This window comes from Diuraphis noxia, unplaced genomic scaffold (genome assembly GCF_037042655.1).
Source record: "Diuraphis noxia isolate RWA-SAM2 unplaced genomic scaffold, SU_Dnox_SAM2 contig0002, whole genome shotgun sequence".
Taxonomy (NCBI): domain Eukaryota; kingdom Metazoa; phylum Arthropoda; class Insecta; order Hemiptera; family Aphididae; genus Diuraphis; species Diuraphis noxia.
The window spans coordinates 26264788-26288541 of NW_028301712.1; the positions used below are offsets into that span (position 1 = coordinate 26264788).

At 27.8% G+C, this 23754-nt stretch overlaps 1 protein-coding gene across 3 annotated transcripts; it reads left to right on the plus strand.

Moving 5' to 3' along the window:
- Positions 1 to 1026: 1026 nt before the first annotated feature.
- On the plus strand, positions 1027 to 21869 carry cry (circadian regulator cryptochrome). Of its 3 annotated transcripts, none has more exons than XM_089220737.1 (11): positions 1028 to 1195; positions 7628 to 7837; positions 15927 to 16067; positions 17391 to 17563; positions 17653 to 17814; positions 17874 to 17978; positions 18113 to 18357; positions 18445 to 18718; positions 18811 to 19058; positions 19121 to 19277; positions 21011 to 21869. In XM_089220737.1, the coding sequence occupies exons 3-11, from the start codon at positions 15944 to 15946 to the stop codon at positions 21182 to 21184; spliced, it is 1662 nt and encodes a 553-aa protein (XP_089076863.1). In that variant the 5' UTR covers positions 1028 to 1195; positions 7628 to 7837; positions 15927 to 15943; the 3' UTR covers positions 21185 to 21869. The 3 variants fall into 3 exon arrangements, with proteins under 3 accessions (XP_089076865.1, XP_089076863.1, XP_089076864.1); XM_089220738.1 differs by having other exon boundaries at positions 7634 to 7837; XM_089220739.1 differs by lacking the exon at positions 7628 to 7837 and having other exon boundaries at positions 1027 to 1195.
- Positions 21870 to 23754: the final 1885 nt, after the last annotated feature.

The window sequence follows — 23754 nt, forward strand, 5'->3', positions numbered from 1 at the left end:
GCTTTTTGCCGTTTTTCACTGAAGTACTGAGAATTGTTTACGCATTTATTTTCTCAAAATAGACAGTAGGCACTGAATAGTTTGCACATAAATCGTACACCAAATTTAGATAGTGCGTTTTTTAAATAAATACAAAATGGTTTTCAAAAACTTGTTTACAGATTGATACATTTGATACACGCATTTTGTAAACCATGTTTGTTATCCATTTGAGTTATAATTTAAATCTACATAACTTACTATGAACTATACATTTTATTGGCTTTGCAGGGCAAGATTAAAATCAACAATTTTTCATTTTATTCGTATTTAGGTGTTATTTCTAATCTTTAAGACACTCAAACTTTGTATTAAACACTTTTTACTCTCAAATAATTTCGCGTGTTTTAAAATTTCTATCATAAAAATAAATTAGCAGCCACTTCTATGACCTTGATCCATAATAAATAATTAACAAATATCCCAACAGATGATCATCACTCTTAACTCCGATTAAAATCCACCTAGTAGGGTTGGAGGTAAACGATTTCAGTACGATTGTTGAAATTTAATCACTAATTAATAATATGTGTCTCAATCATCTAACATAATACATTTTTATTATAAGACAATACAAAGAGCCTAATCATCTGTCGTTCAATTTTAATTGTATTTACTCGTTTAGATAAACACATTTAGCTATCTCAATTTTTGGTATTTTGAAAAAATATGTCCACTGTTTGTTTTATTGATTGTTAAATAATCAAATAATAATCTATGTCCAAACTATAAAAAGAAATGTGATGTACCTAGTCATTTTTAATATTTTAATTACATAAATGCTGGACACTATTCATTCATTTAATATTGATAATAAAAATTTTCTCATTTATTAACGATAAGACGAAAAAATATGTGTGATAATATGTATGATGATATCCCTACCTTACCAGACCTTAAACTTTGACTTATTAATATTGACGTACCACTGATTACTCAACAGCTGCAGAACATAATAATTATCCGACAAAAGAAATAGACACCATTTATTTTAATATTTTAAATAATCAAACAAACAATATTTTTTTATAAAATTCATTATTTTTATATATATATATTGTGTTAACAGTGTGGATGTTTATTTCTCTAATATCATTATATTTAATAAGTGGTAACGAGTAAAAGTGGTAACACTAACAATTTCAGAATTTCTATGGTAAGTCTATTGAATTTGTACTTTGATTTGATTTTTATTTATTATATTAGACACATGACACATAAGATAAAACAATTCAAGCTATCCAATCAGAAATATTTTCTATACAACAAATAATATTGTTGATAAAAAATACATAATGTTCATTCAACAAACAAATTTTTATCTTTTCTTAAACAATGATCAACCTATTTAATAATACTGACACATACTCTTAAATTTGTGACAACGTTTATCTAGTAAATTAATTTGTATACGTATTTGTAACTAGCATTATTATTTATACCAAATTTCATATATATATATATAGTTACATCTTATAAATTTTTACCCAACGATGTTTGGAAAACGAGAACGATATCGACAATTTAAGTATTAAATATAATAATATATCGTCACCCGTTGGTCCTCACGATAAACATTATCCACCAGTTTACAAGAATAACCATTAACCTTGTCCATCTTCAAATACCATCAACTACTAAAGCATTGCGTAGTTTAAGTAATAATTTTAGAATGTTCCAAAAATAAAAAAAACAATTCTGTAACGTTATAGTTATTATGAAGGTTAAATATTCTTTTATAGGTATATTATAAACTATAGGTAGGTACAGTACAACCAAATTCACAAAAAATAAAACTTAGGTACTCTATAATACATAATTATTGTGGTATATAGTATAGGTATGAACACTAAATTACATAATATCATAATTCATAATATATATTGAACTATTATAAATGCAATTCGAAAATTTACCATAGAATTATTCGCTGAATCTATCGTTGTTGATTAGGTAATGTTTTTCGTATAAAAACGGTAATATTATATATATTATGTATCGAATTTATTGATAAACCTACAAATATTATAAATTGGTATGTATTGCAAGGATTTGGTAATATTTTACAATACCATTACTTATTTTTTTATAAAACTTTTAAATTCTCGTTTACAGTGGTGGCCAAAAAGTTGATCGCGGTCGACCCATCAGTAATTTGTTATGATTTATATTTTTTATGTACATTTATTGTCACGACTGTGATTTGCACTTGCCAATAATTTTCATCAATAATCTGAAATTCCAAATATTATATTATAAATTATAACTAATATAGCAATAATAAACGTTTATGAAACATTACGTCTTCGTTTAACAGTCGTGACAACTATACACCAACTTTTAATCACCTTGTCAATGAAATGCAAATATTCTGGAATGTCATGTTTTAACAATGTATTAGTTTTTTAAATTATAATAACATTTATTATAGATAATGAAATTAATCACATATTTACTCTGAGCCTTAACTTATTGTATACTTACATTATAATTTTATTGTAAACAAAACTTCACCATACATTTTATTAATTATGAATCCACAAAAGTTTTTTAGAAGAATTTCAATGTAACCTTCTTTTTCTCTGTAATGACTTACACACAACATTTAAAATGTACGTTTGACAGCAACAACCCAACCCTATGTTGATACTTTTAATATTAGAGAAAGTTCACTTATTATCAAAGTTTAAGTTATGAACATTAGCACACACCTAATGTTCGTACCTAACTGCGCACCCGCAACTTCAGCTATTTTATGATACTTTAATTTCTCTGTAACATATGAACGTGTAAATTATTATATTTTATAATACTCATAACCAACATGGAAATTAAAATATCTTTAAAAAGTCAATGTAGTGACCCATGTAATTTTCTTAAATTAAGTTTTGATATTAGGTGAATTCACTTTAAAAAATTAAAAAAGTAACGATACAGCAGAGTCAGTTCTGCTAAATCATAAATATAAATGTACATTTGATATGTTGTACGTAGATCAAAAATAGAAAATAAATGGTGCTCTGACTGCTCTGACTGCTCTGATATCATATTGATTAAAAAGTGGAATATATAAATAAATGATCGCATCGTAAATAATTTGGTCACCCCTGATACACAGTCGTGCATGGTGATTATATTATTTTATTCCCTATTTACAACTTAAAATACACTTAAAACAAATAATTGCATTGAGAAGAACGGAACGGCGCCTTAGTGATATATTGCATAGAAAATTAAAACTCATAGTACTATGAATTTAGTAGGTTGTAAACTTATTGTTTACTCGAGTATCTTCGACTCTCATACACTTTCGTTAAAATATCACGATTCTGCATGCTCAAATTTTAAATGATGAATTATTCAATTTGCTTTTTATACACCTACATAATGTAAAATAATTTTTGTCGAATGACTACAGCCGTTTCGTTATGATTTACTAACACATTTAAAATATGACAAAAAAAAAAAAAAAATGTAGGTAGCTACTATACCTAGATATAAAATGATTATAAATTATAATATTATTATATGATAATATTTTTTTTCAATTCCTATTTCCTGGGTCTACATCGCAGGTCATTAGCAATCTCGCAAACGACAAACTGTCGGACGAATCTTGTACGGGTAATATGCATAAAAGTTGATAAACAGTAGGTAAATTACAATTATTATTATTATTATTATTATTAATGCAGAAAACGAAGACGGTAAAATATATGTGCTTGTCGCTCGAATATGATGGATAATGAGTGCGCACTTTTTAGGATTTTACTGTATAACTTATAATTATAGAATATAATATACAAAGTAAAATGTCAACGTATGGATTCTCGACGACTGTTTAATAACTGTTATTTGTTACGTAACTAAATATACCTAAGGGAGTTTGTCGAAAATCACACTGCTACGACCTATATATTATTATGTACATAATTCGAACTTAATAGAGTCAATCAAACATGACGATATTATAAACAATAGCCAGTACGCAGAAAATCACCGATATTTATTCTTACCGTAATACCATACCATGTACCATAATATCACTGTTATATAATATTATACAAAGTATGTTTAGCTACGTGTTGCGTGCACTGGACACGTGAGCCGGCACTCTTCAGCTATTCTGAATAATACTTTTGATCGCCATAACCACTCGTCCGACTGAATAACGTGTTCCTGATACGATTCGTGTGCCCACACGTGACACCGCGCGACACATATTTTCAAGCCACGTGCTCTACTCTTTCTCAAGGGTCTTTCACTCTCTTTCTGACCGTATATTTCCCTATCGCATACACACACAAATGGAAAAAAAACGCACGCACGCGGCCGCGAACTAGAGATGTTGGGTTTGGATACCCAAAATAATATTATCTAGATGTCGAAGGATAATAAATAAAAAAATTTGTTTTTTATTCAAACAATAAAATAGAAGTGCCTAATATGTGTGTTCAATTTTGTCATGCATCAATAAAATTAAAATAAAATTTTAATATTACAAAATATGTATACAAATATTATAAATATATATTTATACTTAATGTTATAAATTATAATTCATATAATAGTAATTACTCTAATAAGTAATTCCATTATTAATAATTTACAATATTTTTTATTAAACTAAATGGTAACACCTACCTATTCATTACACTTATTACACAAATGACTTAATAAGTACCAAATATAATGAAATAAATATTAGACAGAGCCTTATGGAGGTATAGGACAAGACTACAAGAGCGGCCGATCCCATATGATTTTAAGCAAAGGGTGAAGATAAGAAAGGAAAATACTTCTTTATTTATTATATTATGGGTACATATGACCCTTTGCGATCATATAAACAATTTTCGACATAACTTAATGTATAAAATAACACTTTTCTTATGGACTAATTAAAAAAAAAATTATTCTAATATAGCAAATTATTGTATAATTATACTATGGTAAATATAGGATGTCGACTTAACAATTAACATAAATCTTCTAAGTGATTCATTAATTAAATAATTTATGGAGCAAGGAGTAAGGAACATTATTATATTATATATTTGTTTAATTAAAATTTAAAATTGTGTGGATCATGATAAACTTAAATTTAAGTAAATACTTATTTTTGCGAGACTAAAATTTTTCTCATACTCACTGAAAATTATAGTATCTTATTTTTAATACTCTAACTAACCTCAACAACAACACTTCAATCAAATCATATACCTATAGATAATCTAAACTTGTATTTTTTTATGTACAAATTGGTAATTAAATACTGATCTAAAATACATTTTGATTTATAAAGCAACTATATGTAAGCAATGTAACCCACTTTCGTAAAACGTACCAATACGTCATACTGCATTTGCTGCTGTTTTCTGACGATTTAAAATTATTCATAAAGATTCGTTGTAAAAATGACTGCCTTAATTCTACTTCAAAAGGTTCTTGACACGATAGGTGCATATGTTAAAAAAGTTGGTTAAGAGTTCAATACTTTAAAGTGTCATAGTATGTCCTTCCACAGAATCCAAGTTTCAATTATATTTAAAATTTAAATACACTTTTCATAGTTTCTTATATTTCTCATTCGCTAATGCCAGTTGTTTGGTAAATGATCTTGGTATTCCACTTGATTGGGAACTAACCTTCTACGAATATATTGAAAAATCTAGTTTTAAGGCTCTTAAAATAGCTGATTTTATAAAATAGAATTTAATTTTATAACACCATTATAACATTAAGCTGTGTGTTTGATGGATGAATTTCTTAAGTATGGCATTATTGTTTAGGACCTAACTAATACTAGAGTAGTAGGAAACAAATAAATAAGATACAACGTTTATTTTTTAATTTCTGTTAGAATTCTGCACATTGACCACAGTAATTATCCAGTATGTACTTATAAAACGTTAGAACTATCAATCCTAGCAGATAAACGTGTTTCTGCAAACTAAGGTTAGTTTAGATTAGTCTTTAGGTAAACTCATTTATGTCTCAATAGACTGTTTTATGCTAAGTCAACTTAAGTTCAAAACCCATAATTTACTGCTACGAAAAACTTATCATAGTATCATCATATTATTCTCGTAATAGACCACTGTTCAAGATGATGCGTACTGCTAGCGAGGACCCGTCGCTTCGTTTCTATTAATATGGTATAAAAATATTTAGAATTTATATTTTCCTTGTGAATATGCATATTTTGTACTGTACTTTGGGCCACTACCAATTTTGTTAAAATATAAATAAATTATAAAATTATAATTTATAATCATCAAAGAGGAGCACAGTCTGTGGGGTTACCCTAACTGTAAAATATACAATAACAGAATGCTACCAATATTCTGACGAACTCAGAAAATTCAAAATTCTAACCAACATGAATGAAGCATTAGAACCAGACATCGAAAATATCGCAAATATGTTAGCTTTCCTAAGAAAAACCTACTTTTACAATACAATTTAAACCTTCTGGTAACGATAACCATAATATTAATATTAGTGGAAATCACTCATTATGTATCAAACAACAAAAAACTAACAACCTTTGCTGTTGATGTTTTAAGTACTATAAAAAAAATAAATATATATATATAAATTATATATAATTAGCAGCAAGCATCGCAATCAATACATATTATAAATAATTACACAATAATTTAATGAACGTCTAATTCGTTTCTTATTTATTAGAAAAATTTTAGAATTTAAAATGTGTTTCCAAAATGATTAGCTTACGATAAATATTATTAATAATACTAAAATATAGATAAACAATTCCGACTTAATATTATATTGCAAATATGACTAATTAAAAATATTTAAGTACCTAAAATGATTATTGTTCATTCTGGCTATGAGTATGATACAACATGTATTGTCTAGGGCCTTACATTATTATACAGATAAATTTCAATTATCCTCATAATTATACTCTCCTTTTCTCATCCTTTTACCCAACTTAAAATATTTAGTAAGACTTATTGATGAAAGTATTAATATAATAATTACATACATCCACGAGTTCCAAACCAATAGCTCATCCTCCACAGTTCCACAGGCTAATAGCCCTTGTTGCCGAAGCCTAAAAAAATAATTATTATTATTATTATATTATTTTTGTACAAAAATATTGATTCGGATGTAGATTATCTAGTATTAGAAAATGTCAAATTTTTTTTCCTCCTCGGAACTTTCACTATTTCCCTTCCTATTTGTCTTGAAATTATATAAAAATAATCCTTCGTACAGACTGATGTCCAATAGGATATGTTATTCCCAATTTAATTTATTTTTGCTATTATTAAAAATGTTACTATCATAAAAATTGTTTCATTATCATTTTTATTACTTTTATTGTAATTTACTTCAATTTTTGTTTTTCCGCAATTAGTAAAATACTTTGAACGGGGTTCAGACCGTATACGTAAATATACGTACGACATAATATCAACAAATGATAATTTTATATAAATACGTATTAATAACCTGAACATTTTAATAATAATATAATTAAATTATAATCAATATAATAACGACGTTTGCTTACCGGCACGTGGTAAACTAGTAAAGTCTATATTTTTAGTTACAGAAATGTCCACCAACGCACCTTTTCCCTTAAACGTGTCACCGGATTTCGAACCCCTCCACACTCGTTCCAGCATCGGTTGTATATAAGTAGCTAGCTGACTTTTACGACCACGCACACGCATCACGGCCGAATCTCGAACTGCTGCATCGGCGTAATAACGAAAAACCGTTCACAGTATACACCCTGTTCGCTGTTCACGACCAGGTAAAACTAACATATTTTTAACAACTTTAATATTATATCATTTGTTGAAGACTATTCAAATCGTTTTCTGTCTGCGAGCCGCTAATATACGTAAAATCTTCAATTATTATATTTCGTCAGGTTTAATCCCCATAATTTTTTGCGATTTTAAACGATTATATTATAATAAATTCTGAAATTTTACTATGATAATAACATTATTCATGACGTATTGTAGTTATGTTGATAAATAACAATATGATATCATTGTACAGCGATGACATTTTGAGAAACTTTTCGACATTCAATCACGTCAAAGATCAAAACCTATATATTTATATAATACAATATACCTATACTCATCACATATTGGTTAAAATTTTAATGTGACTTGAAAATTTTGATTGTAAACAATTATTTATATATATATATATATATATATAGGTACATATATTACATATAACTGTGAAAATGAACCATAGTTTTGAAAATTTTTCTCTAATAATTATGGTCGTTTTCCTCAGGTTTGATCAGCCCTTAAAATATTACGACGGACAACAGCTGATGATGATAATAATATTGTATTATACTGGACGGTACATTCAAACATTCAATCTGTTGTGCTTGTATCAATGTACCTAGATTCTTAAATTCACAAACAGAATGAGGAAAATAATTAATAAATAGTACATTTATTATTAAAATCATAAAACCATGTCGAGTCCTACAAACTTCATATGATTATTATCACCTTGAGTATAATATGTTAACAATGTTGTAAGTCTGTTGCAATGTATATTTCTGACAAAGCATAGGAAACACTATTATTATTTTCAGTTGTCGTAAAATCGTAATGTGTTGTTCTCGATCAAATTAATATTTTTTATTCTCATTACTCAAATAATTCGTTAAGCGTATATTAAAATCATGTCAATTTATTAGTTATTATTAGGGCTCAGAAGTTGACCTTAAAACAATACAATATAAAAGTACCTAATAACCAAGATAAATAATACTATTTATAATTCATTTTAATGCATTTAATTTGAGTTATTAACATTAAATATAATAATACGACATAGGTAAAAAAAAAATGTCTACATTTTTATTTAAAAGTTGATAAATATTTATTTTTGATGAAAAGTTTTAAATTTAATTAGAATTATTCAATTTTTAAGTAATTTTAATAGTACAATTCAATTTAACATAAATTATAATAAAAGAAAAGTGGGAAAGTGGATATCGCTCTGCTGTACAGTAGGTTACAAGTGGGTTACTGAAATGAATGGAATTAAATTTTAATTCAGTGATATTATATCATTGTATACGAAAAACGATTCTTGAGCAGACACGGTTTATCTGTCTAGGATATATTATAGATTATTATTATTTATTATTAATCCTTATTGAAATATTTTACTTTCCAGTGGACATTTTTTGATAAAGGTAGACAAACTTATAAGGAATCTTGAATTAAATTTTCAATTCTTAGATTTAAAAATGAAAATTTTGATGAAATTCTTTCTAAGATAATTTGAACATTGCCGTAATTTTTACGTATTTGTTCAAAATTTGAACTTTAAATGCTTATAAAAAAAATCGTGACTATGATTTATAATATTTTTCAACTGCTATTGAATCAATATGTTGTAAGCCTTATATTAAATTTTTAAGCTTTTTGGCCCAACCAATACAATTTTATTGGCAAGAAAATCGCTAAATGAGAAATCTAGTGAAAATCCAATGTTGTAAAAATTTAAATTTCAAGCGCTCATACAAACTTAATTTGACTTTCTGGTGGATATTTATTTTATGATAAAGGTTAACAAACTTCTAAGAAATCTTGTATTAAAATTTCAAATCTTATATTTGAAAAGACATTTTTTATGAATTTCTAGCTTAAAATAATTTGCGAATTTTCGTGATTTTTACGTATTTTGTCAAAATTCAAACTTTAAATGCTTATAAAAAATATGACTATGAATTTCTTTTATTTTCCAACTGCTATTGAATCAATATGACATGTTGTAAGCCTTATATTAAATTTTCAAGCTTTTCTACTCAACAAATACATTTTTATCGATATTAATTTTAAAAAAACTAATAATGATCGAAAATTTCATATGCTTATAAATAGTTCAACTTAAGTCGATATTTTTTGAAAATTGCACGGTGGATAGAATATATTTATATTAACATTCGGCGAAAATTTCATGTATCTACGGTCATTTGTTTTAAAGTTATATCAAAAACCAAAATCGATTATATCGAAAACTGATTGTGCATAAAAATTCCTTTTTCCCCTTTAATTTTTAGTTTGTTTATCCCGATCATTTAGAAAAATATTGAGAATTTTTTATTTTTGACCCCCTAAAGTATCAACTAGATTCACTTTCTGATCGAACGAGGTACTGAAGTCGAAAATCAAAGCACTTTTACTGCCCCAAAACGTGATGACACACACAAAAAAAAAAAATAAAAACACTTATCATGGTAAAATCAATACATTCCTCGCTCCGCTCAGAATCTAAAAGATTTTTAATTTATCAACTTTTAAGCACTATAGTTATTATGATGATGTAAAAAAATTAATAATATCTAATAAGTAATAGGAGAAATTTGGTGTTTGATAGTTTCATATTGTGATCAATTATTTATACGAATAGTTATAAAGAATGAATATGAGCTTGTCACTCTATCACTTTATAATTTATATTCATTTTCCTCTGCTATGTTTTTTTTTTTTATCGTAGATTATGGTTCTAATTTCAAAGGCAACAATTTTTTTTCAATAGAAACCTGCAAACTTGTGTACTTCATATTCTGTAGAAAAATAAGAACTAAGTATATACGTATAGAATGTATAGATATTAAAAAAATTTCGATTGTAATACATTTCAGACAAACTATATCTACTGTGTTAAACTTTTATTAGCAATTTCTTGCTACATATGGTTACAAGAGATATTATAAAAATAAAATACATTAGTATTTTTTTCAAATCAGACAAACTTATAAGCCATTGTTCCACTAAAATTTTGAAAAAAACTATTTAAATTTTTTGAAGTGTGATAAAACAATATTTAAGGGTATGTGAAAAAATAATTAATATTAAAAAAAAGCTACCTTACAATGAAATTATTAGTTAACTACTTTACCTACCCATGTTAGTAGTATAGATATTAGATATATCTACAGTGTTATATCTGATAGATATTTCGGAAGATTTCTTTGGATGAAATAAATAAATAATCAATACTCATAAATCGTAATAATTTTAGTACAATTATATTAAATTATTATCTCATAACTGTGTGCTAGTGTAAAGTCTCTCCAACTATGTTACCAATATTATATTTATAATCTAGGTAGAGAGTATATACAGATACTTACTAATACATAAACAGTAGATAAGCCGATACATAAAAAAATTGACAGTGTATACGTCAAACAAAAGCTAAATAAGACGTGAAAATAAAACTAAAAATACTCTATACATTTAGGTAGGTAATCTAACTATGTAAACAAGATAGCATATAAAATTGGGTACAATGTAACAATCGTCACTTAAGTGATTGCATACTTTTGACATAAATACGTATTAATATCATATTATAATATTATTATAATTGTTATTTATAATTATTATAATTTAAGTTCATTCAGTATTAAATTCAACTAAAAAAGTGAAAAATCAAATCTTAACTCTTCTCCAAACGCCGTGGTCGTTGGACACATCATTATATTAAAATCGATAGATGGTTGACATTGGAATTCCATATGTAGTTTTTTTACCTCAAGCATATACTGTGCTAGTTATTATTATACGAGCATACCTACTACATATACATGATACCAATGCAATGCATTTTTAATATTATATAAAAACAAATATTAGTCTCTTCGTCTATTCGTCTTCTGTCGACTAATAAGACAATAACTACTGAACTATTTTCAATATAATAAAAGTTAAATAAATTAACTCCTTGAGAGTTAGTAAGGTTTATAGTTTTATCTTTCAACCCATGTAAGTAATTACTATACTTTATCAAGATGGCTCGCACGTGACTTTTGTGTTTAGGCCTGTCGGCTTCTAAACATTCATTGAATCTGTCTCTAGTTTTTTGTTTTAACATCAAAAATGTGTCCAAAATTAAGAAGTAGAAAATCATTAAATGTATCATTGTTATAATTGTGTTTTTATTATATTTTTTTACTGAAGCAAAACAGAAAAAGCTAGAAAGAATTTTAATGAAGTTAGAAAATACCTTTCCTATTATGTCCGTGACATGAAAACGGTCTCCTGAGTACTGCGACCCGCATTCTTTGACCCACCCGTAATCGGAGCTATTCAGTTGGCTCCCTAACACAAGTAATCGTCATTTTTACGTATTTAATTGGCTCCCAAGATTTATGCATTGAGTTGGCTCCCTACACATTTATTTTATAAATCCATTGGTTATCAAAATTGTTCGAAAATAAATTCAATTATACATTTTAAAAAATAGAAGTTGTAAAAGTACGAAATTGTAATATTTTTAGCGACACAGTGCCGGTTAGTCTTGAAATTATCAATTCGTTAATCCGATAACGCATTAAACGGTCAGAATCATCGACGTATTTATATATCCTATACAGGTATCAACTGATATCATTAAACGCAATAATCGCAGTACTCGCTTTTCGTATCCGTCACAGTTCGTTGCAATTTGTCGTAATTTGTACCTACATAGAATGCTATCGAAAGTATATGTGAACGCCCTTTCAAATTGTTGCATTTTAGGGAAAATTCAATTACAACGCAAGATGTTAAATGCATCAAACACAATATGCTCCAAGCTCGAGCTTAGTACGTCCAAAACTACCCAAATACAGACAAAAAGTGCACGATTTTTTACAAACCATGGATGTAATAAACATTTGATGGTAAACAATTTTTACGAACGAATGATGCGGAAAAAGGAGTCTTATTATTTAGCACAGAAGACAATTTAAAATTTTTAAGTAAGTCGACTACAATATAATATGTTGATGGTACATTATCGTATTGTACAAAATTTTTTTATCAGTTTTTCACAGTCCACGTGATGGAAAATAATCAAAAAAGATTTTTCAAATTATCAATAATTCTTGTTAAACTTTTAATAATCAATTGGAAATAAAAAAAGTATATTATGTTGATTTTGAAATTATTATACACAACGCATTGCATAAAGTTCGGCCGTTGAGTGAAATTCGTGGTTGTCGATTTCACCTAGGGCAATCATGGTATAGAACAATTCAAAAATTGGACCTTTCAACAGAGTATGAACAAAAAACAAAGATTGGTGAATATTTGACGTATATATTTGGTCTACCATTTCTAGATCCGCAATCAGTCAGCGATTGCTTTTCATTCGAACTAGTTGAGAATGTTGAGATACAACCAAATAATGAAAAAGTTAGAAAATTTATAGACTACTTAGTTGAAAATTATATTGACAATAATTCTTTATTTCTACCTCTAATTGGGGTAGAAAAAAGCAGTAGTGTTAGTCGTACCACTAATTCATGAGAATCTTTTCATTCAACATTTAATTCTCAATTTTATTCTATACGCACCCAAATATTTTGAATTGTATGGATGTATTGTATCTGTATGGTATTCAAACGGATACTGAAATTATTATAAGAAGCTCCAATGTAGAAAGACCTCACAAGAAAAATATACAAGAAAAAATACAATTTATAGATAGTTAAATTCATAAAATATGACAATGGTATAGTATCCAGATTTAAATATATAAAAATTCTTGAACACAGATTTAAGCCTACTAAATAATATTAAAACAGTACAGATCAGTTAATATTTTTCTATGCACGTATTTTTATTTTTGTTAACAATTTTGATGGAATATTTGTATTTTTAATTATTTTAATTTAAGTCGCGTACTTTTTGAACTTTAATATTTTGAGAACCATTTGTTGAAAATTATATTGGAAGCCAATTCAATATTGCTTGTCTTGGGAGCCAATTCAAGTCTTGACTAGGTACTTAACCTAATATTGGAAGCTAATTCAATGGTCGCCCCCGTAAGCAATGAGCTCTCAACTTATTCCGTTTATCGAGCACTTGCACATGATTTTTTTTTAATTTTGCCTGTTATATATTATTGGTTTGAATAAACTATATTGGTCAATAAAATGTTTTTATATATATTCAGTAATTTAATTAATTAATTACCTAATAATAAATTTAATTGTAGGTATTATAAACCACTAAGACTAAACAGTCGTAAAGTTCATGGTGGTATTATAGAACAGTTAACGAATCACGAACTATAGAAGGTCCATTATAATATATTAAACTGTTCATCTATGCAACAAAAATGTTCACATAAGTACACTATCAACTGGAGTTGCAATATTCCAAACTCGACTAAACTTATAAGTCTTATAAACAAAACAATATTATAGAATTACATTTTGTATATAACCATTTAAAAAAATTATAGTTAGGTACCTACGCCTATTATAGGTATAAGATGATAATAAAAGTTAAGTAGATTTTAAAAAAATTTAAAATAACTTCCAAGAAAAATAATAAGTGTAATACTTGAATTTTAATCTGAAGATTAAGTGTTATACATTTCTTCGAATTACCTACTAGAAAAAAATTTTATTCAAAATTTTAAAATGAGTAATACAATTTGTGTAGCTGGTTAAAATTTTAAAAACAACAATTTTTATTTAGACAATCGGCTACAGTATCAGAATATTGTCAATATTTTCTATAAAACATATATTTAGAAGAGTAGCCATCGTAGCCCACACACAATGACAGTTACATAATAAAACTTATTATGTATTTTACATTATTTATACTAACACAGGAACACGAGTAGGTAGTCATATTTTATATATATTTTTAAATTTAAATCAATTTTTCCAAGAATAATTTATGTTATCTTATATCTTAAAACTTTAAGGATATATAAATATTTTTCCAATTTAAAATAATATATATATATATATATATATAAATATTATTTTAAATTGGATATTCGAAACTGTTTTCTATTCACTACTTGAGACGAAGCTATCATCAGTGAGTTTACTATAGATTATGAGCGTAAATTAACAGATACATGTTCCCCAATTTCACACAATCGAAAAGATGACATTTTTTTAAGCCAACATTTAGAAGTCAATTAACAAGAATTTCAAGACTATTTCCACAATTTGCAAGCCGTTGGTTTGGACAAAATATTTTATAAATATATTTCACAATAATATAATAAAATACGCCTACTTAGAAATATTATAGAATAATAATAATAATCGTATTATTTCAGTACGGGGTGAAGCTATGGAGATATGTGCGAATTTTGGAAACCTTTTTTACGGACGAAATATTGTTTTTCAAATTTCTACACAACCTTATTAATCGTTGCTAATTAGCTGCTAAATTATGGTTCAAGAATGATTTCAAAAAGTATTTTCAATGATATGAGTGGGGCTGTGGACTAGTGTCTTCAGATCCACTCCTAGTTTTTTTGGTTTTATGATAAAACTAAAGGCTAGCAAACTGTAGAAATAGTTTGCAAAGTGACTGCTAAATGTTGACTTAAAATAATGTGTCATATTTTTGATTGGGTAGGGTTGGGGACATGTTCGTTCAATTAACTAAACTCTAGTTTTTGATTCAACAATCTTCGTTTGTTAAAAATGGTATTCACCTTAAGTCTAAATGCTATCAAAGAAGGAATTCATTTTTAAAGCTATGAGTTGCTAAATGTAATTTGTATCCTTGTATTTACGCTAAGTAAAAATACATATAGTGATAGTTTTACAGTCGTTTTTATATTGTACACTTGTATAGTATATACACATACAAACTAAAGGCAGAACTAGTTAAATTAATGGTAGTTGAACAAATATTTGTTATATTTAAAATTTGTTCACGAGGATCATTTTCGGGGCACGTGTTGAAGGCCCATCTACTATATAGATATATTGCATCGTTATCGCCCGAAACCGAAATCTTAATGTTGAAACTATTATAAATATAACTTATTTACAATTTACTATGGGACATACTTAATTATATCATATCATATTGTTTGTGCAGGTCGTAAAACGGTAATTATGACAGTCGCTGTCCATTGGTTTAGAAACGGCTTAAGGTTGCACGACAACCCAGCCTTGATTGAAGCTCATAACAATGCCGAAAAACTTCTTACACTGTACATTTTCGACGAAACAACGTTCAGTAAGTATATAGTTCCACATGGAAATATGGAATACATTACATCAAGTATGATATATATATATTTATGTAAAAATAGTAATCGATCGTAAAATTAGTGATTAAATGGTATCTATGTAAAGTGTGACAGTGAACACTGATCACAATTTTAAATAAAGCATAAATAAAATATTATTTACGATTCTATATTATGTCTGTGGCCCAGCCACCCAGGTAGACATCGAAGTTACTAAACCGTGAATAATAAATAAATATTTGAAACTGTTTACGATATGGACAATTATTAATGGGTCAATGAATTAAGAATAATATCATTAAAATAATATTTTATAACACATTTTAATTAAATACCCAATGGAACTAAATATATACATTATAGTTTTAATTATAGAAAAACACATACCTGATTGAAATAATAATGGCACTATAAAGTCTTCGTAAACAATCGTTAAAATATGTTTTTAATTTGACATGATCATGAGATCGTGAGGTTGAAATTATTTTACTGTGTTATATTGTGTAAATAATTTTGTTTTTTATTGTGATAAAAGCAGTTAAATAAATATATAATGCCAATAAAATATCAAAATATAAATCTTAGTTTTTTTTTAATAACACATTTTGATAATTGAAAATACTCAAGTATAATTCATTTATTTTTTAAAAGGCAAATTATTATTTATAATCTTGCTGGGAAAATCGCGATAGGTGAGATGATTCCCGAGACCTATTTTATGTATTAGTTGATTCCCGAGACCTATTTTATGTATTAGTTGATTCCCGGGTCATTAAGAGTTGGGTATGAGTTGATTCCCTATTGTTGTATAATCTCATTGACTGCAGATACCAATTTATAATAACAATGGGAAAGACATTTTTACCAAATTTTTAAATGTTTTTGATATTTTTTTTAATAAATAATAAATATAATATAATATAGTATAAAATATAATTTATAAATAAAAATTGAATGATTTTAAAAATATGAAAAAACTAAAAAAAACAACATTTTTGAGAAACTTGTCAGCCAATCTCCTCGTGATGGTGTTTCTTGAGTTATGCTAATAGGCTAAATATTTTACTAAGCATTGAAAAAATACATGTATGTAACCCGGAAATCAACTCTACGCAGCCGGAAAAATTGCTTATAAAAGTTGATGTATTTTACAATATTAAAGTCTATATTACGGATAAAGTATAATAAAGATATGTATGGTTAAAATATTTTGAACCTGTGTTGACACTTGATACTCATTTGTTTTTGATTAGATAAATAAATAAATTTTTAATTTTTCAACATGTAATAAACTACTTATATTTATTTAGATCCGACATGGTATGGATACAATCCAATGCGATTTCTTCTGGAGAGTTTAATTGACCTGAATAACAATTTAACTTTGGTTGGAGGACGTTTGTATATACTTCGAGGAAACCCTGTTAATATATTTAAAATTATCAAAGAAAAGATAGGCCTCAATTTTATTACTTTTGAACAGGTATTTTATATAATACATAAATATATATACCTTTATAATTTTTTTTAACATAGATAGTTCCAGCTGTTCTAGAATATTTATAATTTTAGGATTGTGACCATATTGGTAGGAGTCGTGATGACAAGGTGAAGGCATTTTGCGATGAAAATGGTGTAAAATATATTGAGAAAGTTTCCCATACACTATGGAATCCAAAAACAATAATCGAAAAAAACGGTGGAGTACCACCGTTTACTTTTAAACAGTTCCAAGTGAGTAATCGGTAATATTATCTATTACAGAAAATAAAAATGCACATTAAATGTTTTAGAATATAGCGAACCAAATTGGTCATCCTCCAATACCAGTAGGTAATTTAGACTGGTTGAGTGTAATTTTTGAGGAACTTCCAGCTTCTATGCTAGACGAATTTAAGGTATTTTTATTTAAAAAAAAATAGATACATCATATTAGTACTTTTAATACAGTACATGTTGAAATATTGTATTTTTTAGTTTTTTTTTTTTTTTTTATCAAAAATTTACTTTACTAATGTGCATACATTTTTAGATCTTATACAATCCGACTCCAGAAACTTTTGGAATTTATCCAGAAATTCCAGAAAATTTAACAACTCCATACCGTTGGTACGGAGGTGAAACCAGAGCTTTAGAACAGTTAAAAGAACGTCTTGAATATGAAAGGGAAGCGTTTGTTAATGGGTTTTACTTGCCCAACCAAGTAAATCCTGACCTTTTAAGCCCACCATCCAGCCTCAGCGCGGCTTTACGATATGGATGCTTATCCATAAGAAAGTAAAAGATATATTATTTAAAAGAAAAAAAATTAATATATTTTACGTTATATGTAAACATATATTGTAAACGGTAACTTTTCGTTAGGTTTCACTGGGAACTTTCAAAGTTGTTTATCAAACAATTTGAAGGCGATTTATTACCTCAGTACAGCGTGACTAGCCAACTCATTTGGAGGGATTACTTTTACACCATGTCTATTGACAACAAAAATTTTGGCCAAATTGAGGATAACCCAGCGTGTATTTCAATACCTTGGAATGATGTTAAAATTCCGGAAAATAAAAAGATGTTGGAATGTTGGAAATCCGGTAAAACTGGATATCCTTTCATAGATGCCGGGATGAGACAATTGATGCAGGTGCCTAAATTTAACAGTTTTGGGTATTTAGATGTACCTGCTAGTATACAAATATCACTTTCCGTTTCACAACATACTCGTTGTTTATCTAGGAAGGATGGGTTCACCACGTGGTACGAAATTCGTTGGCATCTTTTTTAACAAGAGGTGACCTCTGGATTAGCTGGGTCGAAGGGTTAAATCATTTTATGAAATATTTGCTAGATGCTGATTTTTCTGTCTGCGCCGGTAACTGGATTTGGGTGTCAAGCTCTACGTTTGAACAGCTGTTGGACTGTCCTTTGTGCGTTTGCCCTGTCAGTTACGGTTTAAGACTTGACCCATCTGGCGAATACATTAGGTACGGTCTTTAATAAGGACATTTTCAAAATATAAGCATTCATATTAATCCAATGTTCACAGACGATATGTTCCTGAATTAAAAAATATGCCCGCCCAATATCTGTATGAACCATGGAAGTGCCCAGAATCAGTCCAAAAACAGGTAGGATGCATTATTGGCAAGGACTATCCTAATCGTATTGTCGATCATACAATAGCATCACGAGGAAACAGAAAGGTAAGAGGTATTCGTTTAGATTTCTCAGTTTTGACAAGTTTCCCTCGTACTGCGTAGGTAATAATATATTTCACGGATTCTTGTTAATCTCCGACACCCTTAAATGTACAATAATTGAGCGTGTTCTAAACAAATTTTTATCTCCCACTATAGCAAGTAATCCTTAAAATAAAATATAATGTATTAATTCTGATTCCAGTCTGGCGATAACGTTCACCATGAACACATGCTATTATGTTAGTATATTATTATCTGTATTTTAATTCCGTAAATTGCGTTTTCGTTTTCAACGTATATATTCTTATGATTCATTCCGGTAAAAGTCCACCTCGTAAGCCTACGCCATCAAAAAAAAATATTATCCAGTTCTCTTCCAAATTCTCCTCTTCATGAGGGGAAAAAGACCAAAACTTTCACCTCACCAAATCGCTTCGCTGTTCTTGCCTCAATCGACACTAACGATGACTCTGTGTTTGATGCGGCGCCACCTTCCCGCGAAATCACTGATGTACCTTCATCTCTCCCTTTTGATCAGGCTGAGCCCTTGGCTCCACCTTTTTACATTGGAAACATCAATAACTTTTCCGCATTCAAGAATGTATTAATGAAGACCGTCGGACCCAAGGGGTTTACATATAAGTCCACTCTTTCATACCTTATCGTCCATCCCAATGGTCGCGAAAATTTCAATGTATTGACAAATTATTTTAAGGAGACTAACACCAGTTTCTATTCTTTTCGTCCTCGCTCTAAACGCCCTTTTAGGATCGTTATCAGAAACCTCCAACATTCTACTCTCAGTGCTGACATTTCGTCCGCAATGTCGGGAAATGGACACATATTAAGGAAAGTCCGCAATATTAGTAAAAATAAATGTCCTCTCCGTATCTTTTTTGACGACATCCAACCTAATGTTAATAATAAATATATCTACAACATTACTTCATTACTAAACACGAAAGTAGTGATTGAAAAACCGAATAAAACGACACATGGTTCGCCGCAACGTTTCAATTGTCAAGACTATGGTCACACGCAAAACTACTGCCATCATCTATCGCGTTGCGTCAAATACAGCGAGGCTCATGATTCAGATAGCTGCACCAAGGATCACTCCAGCCCAGCTAAATGCGTCCACTGTTCCGAAAATCATACGTGCCAGTTCTACCAAACCATTCTAAATCGCTACAAAATCAAGTCTTCAAACTCCAAAAAAATTATCACATATACAAAAAACTTATCCTCCGAGTCCCTCCACATTGACCCCTCTCAATCCATCCTGTCATATGCGGCTGCTACTTCTGGTTCCAAACCAAACATCAATCCACAAAACTCAAATTTAAAATTAGCTCTATCAAAATTCCTATCCGATTTAACCTCCATAATTAATTATTTTCTTTCCGCTATAATAATAATGAATTCATTATCATAATAATTATAAAATTTACTTTTAATATTATTTCTGTTACAATATACACTAATATTCCGTTCTGATTATCTTTATCGGACGTCATTATCTTATCTATCATTATATCATATGCTCATTATTATTAATTACCAATTATTACTTATTATATCACTGTATCTATCAATATTGTAATATTGTTGAACTATAATAGTTATACTGAAAGTTCTAAAAATAAAAAAATAAATCTGATTCATCAGTCTTTTCTCTCAAAAATGTGACTGTAAAAACATATAAATATATTGAATTTGAATTATTTTGATTTTAGAAAATGCTGGCATTGCGTGTTTCGATGTCCAGCGAGAACGTGGTACCACATTGCTGTCCTTCAGATCGCGAAGAAGTTCAAAAATTCATGTACCTTCCCGATGAATGCATTCAACAGTTGCTCCCTTTGGAAAATAGCGACGGCGAAGCGTATGAATTCTACAAGTGTCATTAAATTATAAGATAAAACATTTAAAACAACGCCCACACTATTCTTGCGTGGCTTGAATCCATTTTGTTTCTAATAACTAACCATGACGATTATGTCAAACTATTTTATTAATACTTCCATGATATATATTTGGAAAACGGCGTCGCCAATATTAGTCTTGCCAGGAATTTTATATTATTCTACAACTTTACCTATTATAATAATTATGTGTGTTTATATGATAGTTGAACTATTTATTACTATTACTTCATTACTTGTTTAGTTGTGTTACAACCTATTAGTTTTAAATCGCCTATTTTTAGACTTATCGTAAAAAGTATAGAATGGTTCTAATGATTGAAGTAAACATTATGATAACAATTAACTTATATAAATTACTATACACGTATATTACGTGCGTATACTTCTAAATTTAAGGAACATTAGGTTAAATTTAAAAGAACTTACTTGATAGGTATAGTTATTAATGAAGTTATAGATTTTAGTTCTGATATTTATGTTTTCAGAATTTGCATATTAAAAGTGTGAGTAGTATATTAAAACAGAAATATTGTTCTGCACCTGTAGCCCTATATAAACGGATATATTCCATATATGAGTACGGAAAAACTATTTTATTGTATTTGAAAAAATTTAATTATTGTCTCTTTCTTTTTTTCACGATAAAATAAATATATTCAATTTTGAATTGTTGATATGTATATTTATTATTTAGCCAATCTCAAAATAAAAATACCAATCACTTAACTTAAACTTAACTACCTCGTCCTATTTGATCATTTATTAAATACTACAAATTTTTATTATACATAAAATTAACTATAATTAAACCTAATACCTAAATCTACCTATTTATAACATTTATGAAGGTATTTATGATTTCACCTATCACCTAATTATTTATACAAAATATGGTTTATCTGAATTTTTAAAATAAAAATACTATTTTTCTAAATATATTGATAGTAGCAAGGTATTGAAATCATTTAACAAATGATATATAACATTTATGTAGTGTCATATAGAAATGTAGTGTTCAATATAAACTTGCATTGAATTTCTTTCCAAATATTATAAGTACGATTGTATAAAATCATTTGCCTTTGAAATCGAATGTTGCTATATAATATTCGTACATTCAACAAATTAAACAATAACGTTCAAACTGTTAATACTAGATGTGGTGTGCTATTAACTACACTGATCACTATAATAGATAATTGAACATGTTAGCACCGAATCCCGCGAACCTATACTGCAGTGACCTACAGAAATCGATTGCTCAGTCGGCAATCAATGATCATCAATAAAAATAGCAATTGTCATTAAAATTAATAAAAATATATTAAATAAACGAGGTGAAAAGATATGTTAGCGTTTTTGACAGCAGTTCAAAATTCCAAAACTTTATTGATGTCGGAATCTATATTTGAACCAAGGACACAATAACTCCACTGTATTTATTTAAATGTATTTTTAACACCTTTATGATGTTTAAAAATAACATTAAATTCAATTTTTTTGTATCGTGACCAAAATTTAATTGTTTAGGGCTGATTAGTGATTGAGGAAACTCGTATCACGAAAGTAATTCAGAGAATTCAAGTTTATATGTACAAAAAAATTTTAAATAATTTTAGGCTTATCGCGTATTTAAATATTTAGACAAAACGAAAAATATACTTTTTGTCATATAAACAAATAGGTAAATTTAAAAATTTACAATTTACGTAAATTAAATTTCTAAGAAAAAAAAGTTATTTGTAATTAAAACAATTAATAAATTGGTCCATTACGAAACCTTAAAAGTAACCGTTTATTTTTATACTATTATTTTAAAAATAATAGTAAAATTAACCTATCTTATGGAAATATGAAATATTAAATTTCATTTAATTTATTTGGAGAAAATTATTAATTTACACATTATTTAAAAGATTAATAAATTATAGTATGAATAAGATAGTATAGAATAATCATTATATGAACTTTATGAGCTAGTTATACAAATCTTATCCTATAGGTACATTAAATTGACTTTTTAATTCCAAGTGTTTCCACATTTTAAAGCTAATGATTGCTACGATAAATCAACATTGTTTTATAAGCCAACATATGTTAAAATCGATTTTGAATGCATTATAATTTTTTAATAAGATACTCTTAATGAAGGATCCAGATTATGGAATGGTATTCCAAAATCGATCGTATGAAAGAGAAATGTAAAAAATGCAAGCAAATTGGATCATGTTACGCCTAAAGTCCCAGAAATTACGTTTTGAAAACCCAAAAATATGTAGTTTTATTATGGATTTCATCAAACATGTTTGGTCAATGTAAGATCACTAGAAAAAGTAATACCTAATTCTTTAACTTTAGAAGTGACACCAAGTTTTTTTGTTGAATATATGACAGTTATTAAAATTAAAATTAAATTCTGCCTATTTCTAGAGAATGTAATTTCAATGCATTTATCCGATTTAAATTTAAATTGTTATTTGCACATCTGTACAACATACTAGGCTGAATTAATTGAGATCATAATGTAACTTATTACAATTATCAATTGAAGA

What these genes read in the sequence shown, in the direction of transcription:
- cry (XM_089220739.1), top strand. Translation starts at nt 15,944, where the DNA reads ATGACAGTCGCTGTCCATTGGTTTAGAAACGGCTTAAGGTTGCACGAC. An exon ending in CTATGCTAGACGAATTTAAG is followed by an intron (nt 17,979 to 18,112) that starts GTATTTTTATTT and finishes ATACATTTTTAG; the next exon opens with ATCTTATACAATCCGACTCC. An exon ending in GGATGCTTATCCATAAGAAA is followed by an intron (nt 18,358 to 18,444) that starts GTAAAAGATATA and finishes ACTTTTCGTTAG; the next exon opens with GTTTCACTGGGAACTTTCAA.